The sequence below is a fragment of the Alnus glutinosa genome, chromosome 3, assembly GCF_958979055.1.
Source record: "Alnus glutinosa chromosome 3, dhAlnGlut1.1, whole genome shotgun sequence".
Classification (NCBI taxonomy): Eukaryota; Viridiplantae; Streptophyta; class Magnoliopsida; order Fagales; family Betulaceae; genus Alnus; species Alnus glutinosa.
The window spans coordinates 3169630-3185614 of record NC_084888.1 but is presented as its reverse complement, the minus strand read 5'-3'; the positions used below and the strand labels follow the sequence as shown (position 1 = coordinate 3185614).

Genomic DNA, 15985 nt, shown 5'->3' with positions numbered 1-15985 from the left:
TCTCTCTCTCTCTCTCTCTCTCTCTCAATATTACTACCGTGGATTTAGCACTTAAATCCAAGAAATACCCACATATTGTTTCTGTGCGATTTTCTTGAATATGGATGAAAGAACAAGAACGAGTACTCCGTTTCCTCCCTCCAGCCACTTTAAATTTTGTGGTAAAAATGAAGATTTCGTCATTCCGTTTTCTCCCTCTAGCCTCTATTCCGATGCAGATGATGCTTTCTTGAATCTAGACTTGGATAAGTACATGCACGTAACAGGTAACTCTTTAACATTCCCTCTTCTCATGAAGCTGAGCCTCTTAGTTTCTTGAATTTAGAGTCATATATGTACTTTGTTGCAGAGAATGAAGATGATCACTATGTTCAATACTTGTTTGACACAGAGAGTAGCGCTGGCTTTGGATCCAAATGCTTTTTGTCATCCACAGATGATCTCTCAAGCACCGGTCAAAGATGGTTGAAGTGTGCTCGCTTGGATGCCATTCAGTGGGTTCTAAAAGTTTGTTTCTCTCACAAAAGCTCTGTTTTTTTTTCTTTTCTTTAATTACCGTTGAACCAGCTCTTGAAGTTTTCGTTTCTTGATTCAGTCTTGTGGGAAGTATAATTTCTCTTCCGATACAATTTTCTTATTCGTGACGTATTTCGATCGCTTCCTTTCTGTGCTCCCCATTGATGTAAGCAAACTTCTTCATATCCTCTGTTGCCTCTAGTGATTAAACAGAGAAAATTACAATTATCATTGTGAATGAGTTTACGATCTCCGGCGACGGAATGGTCCAAATTTATTGCCGTTAATGTATGTAGGAAGGGGAACTTTCGGCCACTCGGACACTAGCTGTGGGATGTTTTTCTTTGGCAATAAAGATGGAGGAGAATTCAGAGATAGCGCTAAAAAATTTGAAGGCGCTGCTGGAAGGTTGCGATTTTACGTGGGAGGTGATTTGGATGAGTGAGCTAATTGTTCTTGAAGCACTCGAATGGAAAATGACACCACTCTCTCCTTTTACTCATGTCCGTTATTTCTTCAATAAATTCTTTGATGAACTTCGACCGTCAGATTGGGTCTTAAAAGCTGCTCTACTTATGATGGACGTCACCAGAGGTAATCTATGATTGTATCAACGGTTCGTTTCAATTTGCAGTTTCAAAAAAACGCGAGACTTGACTATAAACTGATTTGTGAGTTTTCAATGTTTACTAATGGAGTTGAATTCTTTGTTGCAGAGATCAATTTAGTGGATCATCGGCCATCCATTGTAGCTGCCGCCACAGTATTAGTAACAATCGATCGACTGTTAACTAAAGAAGAATTGATGCTCATGGCTTCGTCTGTTGTCCCATCATGGGGGTCTATAGAAATTGTGAGTTTATCTCTCTGCGTTGAAAATGGATATCTTATTGAGAAATGATATTTTTGTATTTCTTACATATATTTATTATTATGTTGCATGCAGGAACAATTATTTTCGTTTTATAAGAGAACGTTGATGGCAAGTGTTGAGACACCCACGGCGGCAGTTCCCTCAAATTCAGCATCAATGCATTCGAGCTTATTCGATTTCATTGAGAGTTCTTCTCAGCCTGTTGCTGTTCGCATTAAGACAAAACTTGCTTGCTTTCGCAAACCGTCATCAGAAGAGAAGAGGAAGCTCGTCATGGTTAATTACTGGCCGGAATTTGATGATCTTCTTAGTTCTTAGCAAGTAGCAACGATTGTTTTTAATCGATTGCGTCAATTCTTGATATCAGATTGGTTTTAGGAGTCATAAGCTTACTTGATTTGTATTCCATTTTTCAAAAACCCGACAAAAGTTTCGGCCAACAACTGTGGACGGAACTAAGATTTTTTCTTATCGGGTCAAAGCATAAATAAGAAATATATTAGGATTTAAATCACGAATCAGAATACCCTGAACGTCCTCAAAATCACGAATCAGCCTCTCATCTTTTCTAATTATCAAAGTAACCCCTTCGTACCCACATATATAGAAATTCATACGCAAAAATATCAAAAATTAAGGGAGAAAATAAATTTAGTCCTTAGGTTTTTGTGCAATTTAAAATTAGTCATTATGGTCTTATGCAATTTAAATTTAGGCCATTTTTCTAATCAATTAATTGATCTGACATGACATAATGTTAATTAATTAATTAGAAGGTAGGTTGAGGGAGTGATATATTTGAAACTAGAATAATTGTGAAAACTAAAAACTTATGGAAACTAATAGCAAGAAAATCTAGAAACTAAATTTGATTTTTTTCCCAAAAATAAAATTTGAGTATTGGGGTAATAAAAGCTTTGCACAGAAACGGCTTCTGATTTTGGATTGAATAGCTAACCTCCGGTGAAAAAATTTATTAAATATCTCTAGTAATGATAGAGATCGGATGATTGGAAAGAAACTCCAATTATTTTTGACTGAAGGCAATCTAAACCTTTTATTTTATTTTTTTACTTAAACATCTTCAGTGATTTATTTATTGGAAGCAAGCCAAAATAGGATGCATGTGTATTATATATGTTTCATTACATTAGATAAAAACAAATAATTTCATGATAGTGATCTACTTGTTGCAATAAGTAAAAATTGAGCAATATAGAGGTTAAAAGTATAAAGATATATTATTCCCAAAGTTCAGCGCTTATATATATATATATGGAAAAAAATATAAAATCAATTATTGTGATTTCACTCATTTGCAATTAGCTCCCTTTAGTATAAAAATTGGTAAAACACTAATAGGTCTCTACACCCAACTTTTGTAAATTAGCCATTGAGAGTAGACGAAACCAAAGACAGAAGGAGAGGAAGGTTGGTATTGGCCATGGCCCTCCCTCTCTTTTGAAACGTACTAAGACTAAGTTTGGTGATGTGCACGTGGCTATTTATTTATGGAGAAACGATTGGGGTGTATTGTAGCCTACTGCACCCTCAATGACCTATTTGGGACATGGAGTCTGTACTCTGTACCAAGCATCTTAAGGAGCTAGTTAAAAGAATTGCTCAAAGATGCAAGAGACAATAGATTTTCACATGCACAGTTCTAAAAGCATATAGATTTATCAGTTAGGTTTCAATAGTTTCCTTTACTACATATTGTTTTAACTATTCATGAATTTTCGTGCATGGATGGAGTACTAGATATTTTTGACATTAAACCCGAAGTTATGGCTCATTTTCAATCCAAAACATCCTTAACATTTATGCCAATTCTTATAATGATTTTTTTTTTTAGTTATATCCTTCTAGTTTCTTTCTCTTCTCTCCCCTCTATTTCTCTCTGTCCTCTCTCAACTGACCACGGCTATGGCTCTCAAGTTCCATGGTGGAGGTGGGTATGGAGGGCACATGGCTATGGTGGTTGTTTGAGAGAGGGAGAGGGACGAGGGAGAGGGTGGGAGAGAGAGTGTGTTCAGAGAGAATGTATTTGAATGTATCACATTTATGACAATGAGGGATTTTGTGATCGAAGATAAAAAAAACTTAATGATTATAGGTTTACAACATACTTTATTCATTAAATAGAGACTTACATTATAGAATAAGATAATATTAATACAACTAACAAATCCTACCAAGATAAGATAATTAAACTTATTAAAAGATAATTATCCCTAATTGAAATATTTCTCTTCATCCATCCTAATCTTATTACGAAGGGAGACTTGGTGACTTTCACCAAGATCGTAACAATCCATCACACTTATGTACCAACGGCAACGGCAGCCCATTGCATGGTGCCTTTCACTCTGGAACTTAAAAATGTCTGGTATAAAATAATTAACCTTATTCACGTTTACTACCGGAGTAGATGAAGGAATTCTAGCTATTACAACGGGACCTTAGAAAATCAGTTCTTGGCTAACAAGCCAAATAAAAGCTGAGAATAAAAGGTAGGTCACACCAAGATATCTACAGGAGTAATGCTTTTCTTCACATTAAATTTTCACACAGCCAATGTTTCACACTAAATTTTCACACCAGCCGATGTAGTTTTACGTGAGAATACTTCTTCTGCCGACAAATTTGATGACTTGGGCTTTGACCCATGTGGCTCATACAGGGATCATCTTTAAGCCAGCAGCAATTGGCATACCCAAAAATCCAACGACTACACTAACGAACCACTGTGACAAAGTGAGAGGCGATGTGTTTGCAAATGTTCCCAGGAACTCTACGATTATGATTTGGAAGAAAGCAGTGCAACTGAGAACGCACACAAAAACATAGTTATCCAGTATGCCTTTGAAAACGTTTATTTCCTCCATTTCGCGTGAGCTTATCTCATTAAAAACCTGCAGAATCAAGTAGGGTTAGAAATTGAAGTAGAATTAACTAAGAAATTGAAACTACTCCATGTAAACTAATCTTTTGAGACTCCAACAAATTGCCATATTTGATTCAGACAAAAGGCCACATATGAGTTCTAAGACAAAATTTGCAACAAACTTGTGGCGAGTAGAAACGAACTGCAGAGTTGTTTGAAGGAACTCTGCTGAAAAGATGGTTATAACCTTGGATTCATTAATATTATTGTGTGATCATAGATCGGTGAACTGGCAAACCCGAGGATGTGATGCTCCAAATAATACACCCAACAGGTGTTCACAGTAACATGTACTTTATAATGCCCTGCCAGGGTTATCAAGTCCATATGGCCATTTGACAGTGGAAAAGTGGAGTAACAATGATCAATTCTCCAAAACCATATCTAGTTTAGCAATTATATGATATCCTACTTGAGTCCTATTGCTATCATAAGAAAGGGAACACACTTTTGGGGTTAATCCTTTTGGGCTGCAAAAGATAACCATCCTTTCCTTTCCCTTTTAATTGATGCGAAGGAAGGCATACGTAAATAATTGAAAGAAACTAATGAGTTCTTACTTGAAGTTGCAAATTTTAAATATATTTGGTCATGTCAATTCTAGACGCGGATCAAGATCCTCTACAACTCCTAGGATACTGTATCATGTACAATCCTTTAAATCTAAACCATTGTTTTCAAAATAAATGGTTAGGATTTTGTTACATCAACATCTATCACTTTTAACATGTGTTAAAATATGGTTAATGCTAAGGTGGAAAATGTTGGGTGGGAAAAGTGATAAATGCTGATATAGCAAAATCTCAACCATTTATTTCGAACATAATGGTAGAGATTTAAAGAATTGTATAAATACTCCAAAAATTGTAGAGGATCCTGATCCATCTCTACTTTCACATACTTGTTTATTATTGGTATGTTATCTGTACCCTTGGTCCTTCTCAACAAGTAGGGGACAGAATTTTTGTTTAAGCAAAGTCTACCCTACATACATTGGCATCGGCAAACAACATCCAAGAATTAAAAACTAAACCTGCTTGTCATCATATACAATTCAAAATATATCACATTATACCACTTCAAACATAGTGTTCAACAAGCAGTGCTTGTAGATCTTTCAGAAAAGTTACCTGGCAAAAGACAAATGAGTTGAAAATAAGGGTGTTTAGGATCAGATCAGAATCTGGGCCTTCAAGACGAAATAGTGCTTTCCCTCTTGTCTGAAGCAACCATATTACCACAAATTGATACACAGATTGCCCTAAGATATTCCTCCACATGACATTACTGATGAAGTTTCCTTTCCTTCCAACGGGGGAACGCTTCATTAAATCATCATTTGGAGGCTCAGTTGCAAGTGCAAGTGCTCCCAGTGTATCCATGATCATGTTGACCCACAATAGCTGAACAGCTGTGAGGGGTGCATTCCCTGAAGCATGATTTGATACAAAGGCATAAGCAGACTTGGTAAATGGTTCCTTTGACACAAAGGAAGGAACAAACTAAAAATGAAAACAGATCTAATATATAGGTTTTCTAACCTGTCAGACAAGCTGAAGAGAAGTTGACAATTAATGCAACCACGTTAACTGTCAGCTGAAACTGTACGAATTTTTGTATATTTATGTAAACTGAACGTCCCCATTTAGCCACTGTCACAATTGTTGAGAAATTATCATCCAGTATTATGACATCAGCACTCTCTTTAGCCACCTGAATTTAGTACAGATTAGTTGAAATTGTCGCAAGTTCATATATATAAAATAAAATAAAAAGTCCCAGGCCAAAATAAAAAAGAACTAAAAAACCTCAACCAATGAGAATAGACCGACCACTCCATCATATAAAGAAATGTAAACAGATCAACTATTTATGCTCCGACTCTTTATCTTTAGCATGAGCTATGCTAAACCTTTTAGTCACTTTCCTTGATTGAGGAACACATTTCCACCTAAGAGGAGCCTATAATGCCTATATACTATGTCAAGCCATTTTTGGCATTCCCACTGTACCAATGAACCACTTTCTTCAGATTTAGCCTATCTTACTCATTGTCCATACTACAAAAGAAACATAATAAGAAAATAAAATGCAGATGTTTCAAATAAAAATAGAACCTAGTTAAAAATAACATATTTTTAATGTATCTTTTTTATTTCCAGCAGCCATGCATGACTATCTTTTCAGAGGGCAGTGTAATAAATGCTGCACTTCGAAAGCACTATAGTGTCCTCACCTCAGTTCCTGCAATGCCCATTGCTAGTCCAATATCTGCTTCATGAAGTGCCGGGGCATCATTTGTTCCATCACCGGTCACAGCAACAACCTCACCCAATGAAGTACGCAAGTGCTTCACCAAAGTATGCTTGTCTAGAGGTGAAGATCGAGCCATAACCTATAGAAAAAGTGAAACTTTTGTGTCACTATTTAGAGAAAACTATACTCAATGTTAAAGTATTGATTATATGATTAAATTCACTATTTCTTATTTGTTTAAACTTTAAGATAAATGGTGATTTAACTCGATATTAGAGCATACGTCCTAAGTTCGAACTCTGACTCCACAGTTTACCTCATTTAAATTAAATATTTCACGTGTTAGGCATCACTTGTTGAAGGGAGTTTGAGCCCACACATGAAAGTGAATCTTAAAGTACTAATCAAATTATTAAATTCACAATTTCCTATTTAGCTTAAGCTTTTAGGATAAGTGGTGATGATCCAATCGGTTCGCAGATATTCTATAAATAAAATTGAAAAAGCACCTGAAGTTTAGGAATTATTTCAAGCATTTCTTCTTGACTCTTCTCTCGGAAGTTTGGACCTTCAATGGCTATACCGTCATCTGTTAGAATTCCACATTCCCTAGCTATAGCCTTTGCAGTATTAATATTGTCTCCTGTAACCATTCTTACAGTAATCCCAGCTGAACGGCAAACTGCAACAGATTCCTTTACACCAGGACGTACCGGATCTTTAATTCCCACCACTCCTATGCAGGTATACCCAGAAACAGGGATAGGATTCTCTGCAGAGAACCCTTTTTCCAGTTCCATATAAGCGAGACAGAGAGTTCGAAGAGCTTCACAAGCAAATTGATCAATTGTAACCTGAAGATGGTTAACAGATGCTTCATCAAGGGGAACAACATCGCCATTGGCATTGACCACCTTGTCACAGGCAGCCAAAATTATCTCCGAAGCACCTTTACAATGAGCTCGTAAACCTCCTTCAGGAAGCTCCAACACTACCCCCATCCGTTTCTTCACAGAGTTGAATGGCTCAACTTTAACAAGTTTAGATGCTTGCCGCTCAGCCTGAAAATCCCCACCAAGTGACAAGCCAAACTCCAATAAAGCAGTATCAGTGGGTGTTCCCAGTATCTCATATCTGCCATCTTTGTTAACAACAACTTCTCCCCCAGTGTTATTAAATATTGATTGTAGCATAAGTTTCACAGCCGAGTCTGGCAGTTCAGAGCACAAGCTAGAAGCGTCATTGGGTTTGCTCACTTCCTTGACGTTCATGCAAAAGCATGATTTTACAACAGTCATGTGGTTGGTAGTTAGAGTCCCAGTTTTGTCACTACAAATACACGTGGCTGATCCCATAGTCTCACAAGCTGCCAAATTGCGCACAAGTGCTTTATCATTCATCATTTTCTTCATGGCAAAGGCAAGGCTCAGTGTTACAGCCAATGGCAGCCCCTCTGGAACAGCGACAACGACAATTGTAACTGAAATGGCAAAAAATTCCAACATCTCCAATGCATCATCTCCTGACCAGCTCCAGTGAGTTCCCTCTTGCCATTTACGGTTCAGCAATCCTTGCACTAAAACTGCAAAGGTCACAACAGCAAAGAAAAGGCCTATCTTACCTATAATAGTTGCCACTCCATTCAATTTCACCTGCAATGGGGTTTCATCATCTCCGCCTTCACTAAGAGTTGCCATCAGTTTACCCCATTGGGTCCTCATCCCAACAGTGGTAACCAGCATCTTGCATGATCCATCTTGAACCTTAGTTCCAGAGAGAAGAAAAGGATTTTCAGCACTCGCCATTATGGGCTCACTCTCCCCAGTCAAACTTGATTCATCAATTAGCACAGAAAATCCTGAAACAAAAAGTCCATCTGCAGGGACTTGGTCCCCAATAGCAAGATGTACAATATCACCGGGAAGTAAATCATATATCGACATTTTCTGCCTGTATCCATTTCTTGTAACCTGGATAGCAATCTTCTTTTTTTCCTTGTCCAAATCCTTGAACTGTAAAGATTGACGATAATCACTTGTTGCCGTGACAAAGACAACCAACAAGATGCTTGCAACGATTCCAAGGCCATCATGGGCCCCTTTTGGCCATCCTTCCATAGTAATTCCAACGATCAAAGACACAAAAGCACAAACTCCAAGGATCATAAGAGTCATGTCCTGAAGGGCTTCCCAAACAAATACCCAAAAACTCCGTCCTACGCTCTCAGTAAATTTATTAATTCCATATAAGTCTTTTCTGCGATCCAATAAATCGCCATCAGTCGTGAGCCCATCGTTGGTTGATGTGGAGAGCTTTTCTGCAATACCTGCTACTCCACCATGAAATTTCAGCTTCTTTAGATCATGACCTTCAACAATAGATCCCAGTTCATCAGCACAAATCTGAAAACCTGCAGCTTTAGCTTCCTCAGGTACAGTGTAGTCACTAGGTTGCACCCCTGCGGACATTACAATACTGAGAATGGAGAATCTTTTGACGTAATATAATTTTTTTTTATAAATTATATATATATATATATTGAAGAAACTTACCTTGGATGAACTGTAATGCAGCTTTGGAAACCAAAACAGCAATCCTTAACTTCTCCTACAATATTCAACATAGAAAAGTAGTTAGTCTCCCAACTTTAAACCAAGTTATTATCATAATCTTAGTATAATGTTGTTTGGTAATCATCTGCACAAAAAGAATTCAGGTATCCAGAATTCTTTTTTTCTTTTTCTTTTTTCTAATGACAGGAACCCCCACAAGGTAGGGTCACTTCATATACCCAATCCTGAAGAGCAAACCCAGGACCCATGCAAGGCACCCCCCCTCCCAAGACTCCACTTCGCCACGACCGTGGCCCCAAAGAGTTGTTTGCACCCAAGGAAATTCGAAGTTTCGAACCTTCGACCTAATGGGAATACCCTTAAGTCCAAGGTCTTCACCACTTGAGCCAACCCCTTGGGGTTCCAGAATTCTATTTTACAACAAAGGCCTAAAAAGAAAGAACAAAAAAATCAGGGAATGCAATCATTGACAACAAGATCTAAGAAGAACCGAAAGTAACTGAAAAAGGAAAGGGTAATACAACTGAAAGGCGAGGTGCAAAGTATGTGAATAAAGAAAAGAGGCAAAAGTCATCTTTTCAAAAGATTCAAAATACTTCAGGAGTTATTAGAAATTTAAGCATTACGAAATAACCAACTTTTGTTTGTTGTCTTCATGATTATGGAAAATACTAATTATTCATATGAAACAATTCAAAGTGTTCATTCTGCTTTAAGAATTTTTTATGCAAAGCATATGCAAGAGGACATTTTACAAACACTTGATCATCAGAGGAGGAACATTAAAAGGAAGCCTAGACGTCCATAAGTTCAATCGTGTGATCCGTCTTGGTTGATTTTAGTTTCCGTGAACTTGAGTATTTTCCTATGTTAAGTCTTTTAATTTTTATGTAATAAGTCATTAAACTTTTTAATTAGGCATGTGTGCTGCAGGACAGATTTAGAACCGTTAGATTATATTTGAATTAGTGGTTGTGATCGCGTTTTAGCTGGGGCAGCAACGTATTGTCGTATTTAAGAGTTTTCTGAAGTTGTAATAGCTTTTTCCCATAGAATTGAATGAACTTTCAACCAACTTTGGTGGCCTTTCTCTCCCTTTCGCTTCAAGATTGAGTTTGGGTGTTCTTGCTAATTTGATAGCTTGGACTAACTCTCAGATTTCCTTCTTAAACTATTTTTTTCTCTCAATCATAATCAGAATTGCATCAATTTTGAAGTCATTTCAGCTTCTCTTTCTAAGGTAAAGCTCATCTCACCACTCACCAATTGTATTCCACCAATTATTCCTACATTGCAAATTTAAGTTTAGGCAGTAAACATACAAGTCAGCTAATGTGCTCCCTTAAATTGGGACATAGGTCATATGAACTGCAATGCTAAGTCAATCAATTACATGCAGTGGTGGAGCAAAACGTAGACAGTTGGGGGCCATGGCTCCCCTCAAAAGTTGATAAACACCAAATGGAAGATTCATATAAACAAACAAAAGAAGAAGAAGAAGAATGCTATATACAACACCAATATCCCACTATTGTAATATGGCATTGCAACCCACCCTTATATCGGCCCTTGTTAAAGAAAAAAAATCAATAGTTGATTGGCAAAATCACATCAACATAGTGGCCCTTAGTGGGATAGTAATAGAATAGTGATGTGTGGTATATAGCATTACTATATATATATAGTAGTAATGCTACGTACTACTCCCACCTCCATCTCACTGAATTGATGTGGTAGTGTTCATCAATCTTCGTTGAAAAAAAAAATCCAAAAGCTTACGAGCATTGTCATATCAGCTAAGTGAAATGAAGATGTAGTATTTAGCATTTACTCATCCCAAAAATAATGCAAAGCTTTGCTCCCATCATAAGTAACTTACTTTGTCATAGTAAGTCATGGCCTTGGCTCTTGAGATTGCCATCAGTGCCAAGCCTCAAGAATGAATATGTGGCATTTTTTGCATTCTTTTAGTTTGTGATGTATATATATACATTTTTTTTTGTATTCCTATATATATATATATATATTTATACACTTTGTGTTATAAAATCCTTATTTATTTTTTGTCAAAAAAAAAAAATGGGAATACCTTATACCAGGATGGGCTATAAATCCCTCATTTTACAGCAACCAATTATAAGTGAACGAATCATAAAAAAACCACAAAATACAATAAAAATGAAAACATCCAATCCTTTTTCAATAACCCCATTTTCAATCTCTCCCTCTATGACCCACTGCAAGTTTCCATGAAATTTCATGATGATGGAGAAGATGGCCGAATAAAGGAGAGAGTAACTTCTAGGCGAAAGAAGCGATTGCTTTTAGGTGTTAGGTCTCCTTGGTCTCTCTCTCTTTGATTGATTATTTCATTCAGAAGAACAATTGGATTTTGAGAGTTTTAGGAGAGGAGAGCAGAGATCAAAGAAAATGGGTATGTTGTCGAACAAGATCGAGAGGGACAAACTGAAACCTGGGGATCACATCTACTCCTAGAGGGAAGCCTATCTCTACTCCTACCACAGTCACACGCCCTCTCATTATTCTATTATTATGTTTATATATATATATATATATATATATTATTATTTTTGTTTATCAATCCTGCATTAGCTTCCTCGACAAATTGTTGATGATAGGATTTTTCTTCTTCTTCTTTTTCTTGTGCAAGAGATGAGCACAGGAAAAAAGAAGAAAAAAAATCCAGTATTTTGGTATAAAATTCGGTGTTTTCTTGTCTAATGTGTAGTGTATGTTTATATGATGTGTCAATATCTTATTGGAGGCTACAAAAGTTGAGTTTTACAACCCATCCTTATCAAAAGGGCTCTAAAAAAAATACTTATTTATTTCTATTTTGAATTGTGTTTATCAATTTTTATTTTTTTTTTTTTGTATAAACATAATATATAAAGAGAACAACAAAAAAAAATATATCATTACATTTTAGCTTGGCCCCCCTAAATATAAATTCCTGGCTCCCCCCACTGCTTACATGATTCTCTCTCATTTCTCTTTTTATTTTGATTGATTAAGGCACCCATGACTAAAAATTCCATCACAATAAACTTGATAAGGAACGGATAAGGGAGATCAATAGTGTTAATGGCACAAGTAGCCCATGTATATACTCCCACGTCAAGTAATAAAAAATTAACAATAAAGCCTAAATTAAACTTGTGATTAAGTTAATGTGTCAATATGTATAGAGTAATATTTCTTACACAACTCTAACAACTTTTTTTTTTAAAATCAACTATTGAATATTTAAGATCCACATGTAGGAAAACAAATCCAATGGTTGATCATAAAAAAATAAAAATAAATAAATAAAAAAGTAGTTAGAATTCTGCAAAAGTTGTGTAATAAATATTACTCATATGTATATTATGGTCCCATTTGACTTGTATGGTCCACATTTACGATAGAGATGTGAAGTATTCATTTCTTATTAAGGCTGCATTTGCTTCTACATTAGATGGTTTTTTGGGAAAGTATTTTCGGGAAAAATCACCTATTTTCCACCCTAAGACCTCGTTTGGTTTGCGGAATGGTCATTCCATTAGAAAAAATGAATAGCTATTCCTGAGGATAGAAGGCGGTGGAATGAAATGGCTATTCCTACTATTTTGTTTGGTAATAACTCACATTTTAATCCGAATTCAAAAAAAAAAAATTACTAAAAAACCCTACAAAATATATATAAAAATCAAATTAAATTAAAAAAAAAAAAATTGAAATAAACTGGTGGGTGGCCGACCATTCATTGGGGTGGTTGGTCACCCACCGTTGACCGGAGGTGGCTGCAGCCACCGTCGAGTGGCCTCCAGGGGTGGCCGCGGCCATCCCCGAAGCCCATCGAGGGTGGCCTGTGCGGTGCCCAGTTGCTCCAGGGGTGGTGCGTCCCCCCGAGGCATTCCGGGGGTGGTCGCACCACCCCTGGCCCTCCAGGGCGGCTGGGGTGGTCGGCCAACTACTTTGAAAGAAAATAAAGAGGTTTTTTTTTTTAGGAAAAATGTAGTCTTTACCTCAAGGAATACATATTTCTCTCATCTTTCTCTTCGTAAAAGGATAGCCATTCCAGCTATTCCATGGAATAAACCCCTACCAAGCTAAAGAATAGCTATTTCATGGAATAGACTCCTGTCAAACTAAAGAATAGCTATTTTTATGCCATAGTCATTCCATTTCGGGCCTAAGATTACTGTAAAAAATGTCTTCCATTTTTTGGTTGGTAAGAAAATATTTTTCCATCACAATTAGACCAACCGAAAACAATTCAAAATTTCCAAATACCACTCGTGCAGGCGTCTTGGAATTCAAGACTCAATTTTTATGAATCAAGATTGAATGATTTTTTATTTTTTTAAAAGGTTTTCAATTAAAATTGATTTTTTCTGTGAAGTAAATAAAAAAGAAAAAGGAAAAGCGAGAGACCTGATTGGTACGGCGCATAGCAGCAGCTTCGTAGCGCTTGGATAGATTGGCAGTGAAGCGAAACCGTCGCTTCGGGTTCTTCACAATTCCACACAGGTTCCTCCATCTCTGAAGCACCTCCTCTGAAGAGTGCTTCGGCTTCACTTCCCCAAAATTCTCATTCAAATAGCTCTCCATCATCACCACCACCTTCTTGCACTCTCACCTTAGCCTCATACAAATATAGCCTTCAAAAGGAAACAATGGGGAAATTGCAACAAGCCTTGGGAAATTTCAAGGACGCTTCCGGGAAAGGTAGGGTTAGGTGGATCTGACAAAGCTAAAACTAATTTTTCTGTTCCCAAATTTTTCAGAAATGGAGAAGAAGATGAAGAAGAAGGATCCGATTTTTGGTGCATTACTTGTGAGATTTCAGCTTACTTCTCTGCTCTTCCCCCTGGTTTTTTGGAAAGAATAATGTGCGGGTCAAGAGCTTTTACTCCGATTAACTGCTATTTTTTAGGTCTGTTTTGAAGGTATTGGACGTAAATAAATAGCATTCGTTCAATAAAGGGAGTAGTCCACGTCCCAATCGAATCAAATTATTACTTTATTGTAAATGTTTTTCTAAAATATAAATTGCGTTAATATTTTTTAAACTATTAAAATTTGTCAATATTTTTTTTATGACAAAAATATCCTTGTTTAAAAAACAAATTACCGGGTTGTTGAACCAACCCGGGTTGCACTCAATTTTCCACTTTCTTCTTCCCAAAACAAACCCCAGTCCACAAGCAGTGATTATTGTGGAAATACCCGCAAAAGCTCCAACGGATCCCACAATGCAAAACGCCAATCAACCCCTTCTCAAACCCCTGGATGTAGGTGATGGCCCCGGTGGTGATGGCGGTGGCGGTACTGACATTGAAACTTGGGTCAAACAAGGCTTGCAAATATTTGCAAAACCAGAATAGAGACTCTAAACATAAAACCAAAAAATTCACCGACGTTAATCCACAAGTAAAATTCGATCCCGACAAAATCGTTTCAAAGAAAACCCCTTGTTAGTTGTGCCATATTCACCAAATACTCTCCTCCGCCACCATCCCAACACGCCACCGATCCATTCACCCGCCTAATCCCACAACTACGGTTCGCCCCAAGCGTTAACGTCGAGAACTCCCAAGCCGAATTCGAAGGCACATCCAAACTGCCCAGAATCGTTGTTCCCTCTGCAAACCACAAACTCAAACTCATGGGGGTGGCTCGGGCCTCGAGGTGGTTTTCGAACCACCCGGTTTTGAGTTTTAGTTTTTTTTTTATTATTTATTATTTAAATTTATAAGAATTTTTTGTTTTATTGAGAAAAAAATTAAAGTTATTTTTATTTTTCTGCTGACTTTAAAAATATAAACAATTTTTTTTTCTCTAGAATTAAATAACAAAATCATATGGAATAATGCAGCATCAGTACCGGTAGTAACGCGGTTTTCCCTTTCTTGAAATACGCGGTTCTTTATTTAATTGTTGGTACGCGTTTACAACACGGAAAAATCATAAATGGACCGTTTGAAAAAGACCATGAAAGTGTACTGGAGTACCAAACGGACCGGCCATAATTGACATTTGCTTTCATAACGGGTTTAAAACGCGAAACTCGCTTTTATGGGATAGGTGGACCCGCAACAACTCGTCTCTTAGTCTTAGTAATATAAGCCGAATAGCCTATATTAGATTCATTTGAACGGCTCGAATCCAATCACTAAAATGTTCTTCAGAGTGATCTCTCGATTGCTACACTGATAAATGGGCCATTTGAGAAGGGCTCAAGAAATTGTATGAGAGTACCAAAGGGGATTGGCCATAATTGACATTTGCTTAGTATTGAGTTTTAAAGCTATAGTGATGCACGTAGGCCTCATTTATTCTAGGTAACTTCAATCGTGGAACTCACCTGAATGGGACTGGTGACCCGCAACTCTCCTCTCTAAGTAATATTGTAGACATGAAGAAATTTAAGGATAAGAGGACAAGTTCGAACCACATCATTTCTTATTTGAACCTAATCGCAAGATATTTTTCAGAGTGAGCTCCCAAAAACTTCAATCGCTATGACGCTTCAAACGCATTCGATCGAGGGTGTTCTCAAAGATGCTCCCAATAGCCCATTGGCAATAGCGTTTGTAGGTCGTTCGAACTGTGTGCAATTTGTAAGTCTTGTTTGAATGCGACTTAATCGTGTTCAAATGCGATTGCACCATGATAGTTTTGTACTTCGCTTTTCAGGGTTGTAACCCTGTTCTATTTAAGCAAATTAAGCCTAATAAAGACGATTTGGCTGCTACAATATGTTTTTTTCATCAATTTTTAAAAATAACAATGAAAAAAAAAAAAAAAACCCCT

The 15985-nt window shown here is 37.0% G+C and overlaps 2 protein-coding genes across 2 annotated transcripts; one reads left to right on the top strand and one right to left on the bottom strand.

The window, feature by feature from the left end:
- Positions 1-872: 872 nt before the first annotated feature.
- Positions 873-1708, top strand: LOC133862627 (cyclin-D5-1-like). The gene is made up of 3 exons (XM_062298470.1): positions 873-1110; positions 1233-1369; positions 1463-1708. The coding sequence occupies exons 1-3, from the start codon at positions 873-875 to the stop codon at positions 1706-1708; spliced, it is 621 nt and encodes a 206-aa protein (XP_062154454.1).
- Positions 1709-3760: 2052 nt separating this feature from the next.
- On the bottom strand, positions 3761-14086 carry LOC133863762 (calcium-transporting ATPase 2, plasma membrane-type). The gene is made up of 7 exons (XM_062299843.1): positions 13604-14086; positions 9146-9200; positions 7103-9051; positions 6574-6732; positions 5879-6050; positions 5468-5766; positions 3761-4305 (listed from the first exon to the last, which is right to left on the bottom strand). Exons 1-7 carry the CDS (start codon positions 13781-13783, stop codon positions 4066-4068), a joined length of 3054 nt encoding a protein of 1017 aa, XP_062155827.1. The 5' UTR covers positions 13784-14086; the 3' UTR covers positions 3761-4065.
- Positions 14087-15985: the final 1899 nt, after the last annotated feature.

Bases quoted from the DNA above. Each gene is read 5' to 3' on its own strand.
- LOC133862627 (XM_062298470.1), top strand. From the start codon at position 873: ATGGAGGAGAATTCAGAGATAGCGCTAAAAAATTTGAAGGCGCTGCTG. The intron at 1,111-1,232 runs GTAATCTATGAT...TCTTTGTTGCAG, and splicing joins TATGATGGACGTCACCAGAG to AGATCAATTTAGTGGATCAT. The intron at 1,370-1,462 runs GTGAGTTTATCT...TGTTGCATGCAG, and splicing joins CATGGGGGTCTATAGAAATT to GAACAATTATTTTCGTTTTA.
- LOC133863762 (XM_062299843.1), bottom strand. From the start codon at position 13,783: ATGATGGAGAGCTATTTGAATGAGAATTTTGGGGAAGTGAAGCCGAAG. The intron at 6,733-7,102 runs GTGCTTTTTCAA...CTTTTTCTATAG, and splicing joins AAATAATTCCTAAACTTCAG to GTTATGGCTCGATCTTCACC. The intron at 5,767-5,878 runs GTTAGAAAACCT...ATCATGCTTCAG, and splicing joins CTCTTCAGCTTGTCTGACAG to GGAATGCACCCCTCACAGCT.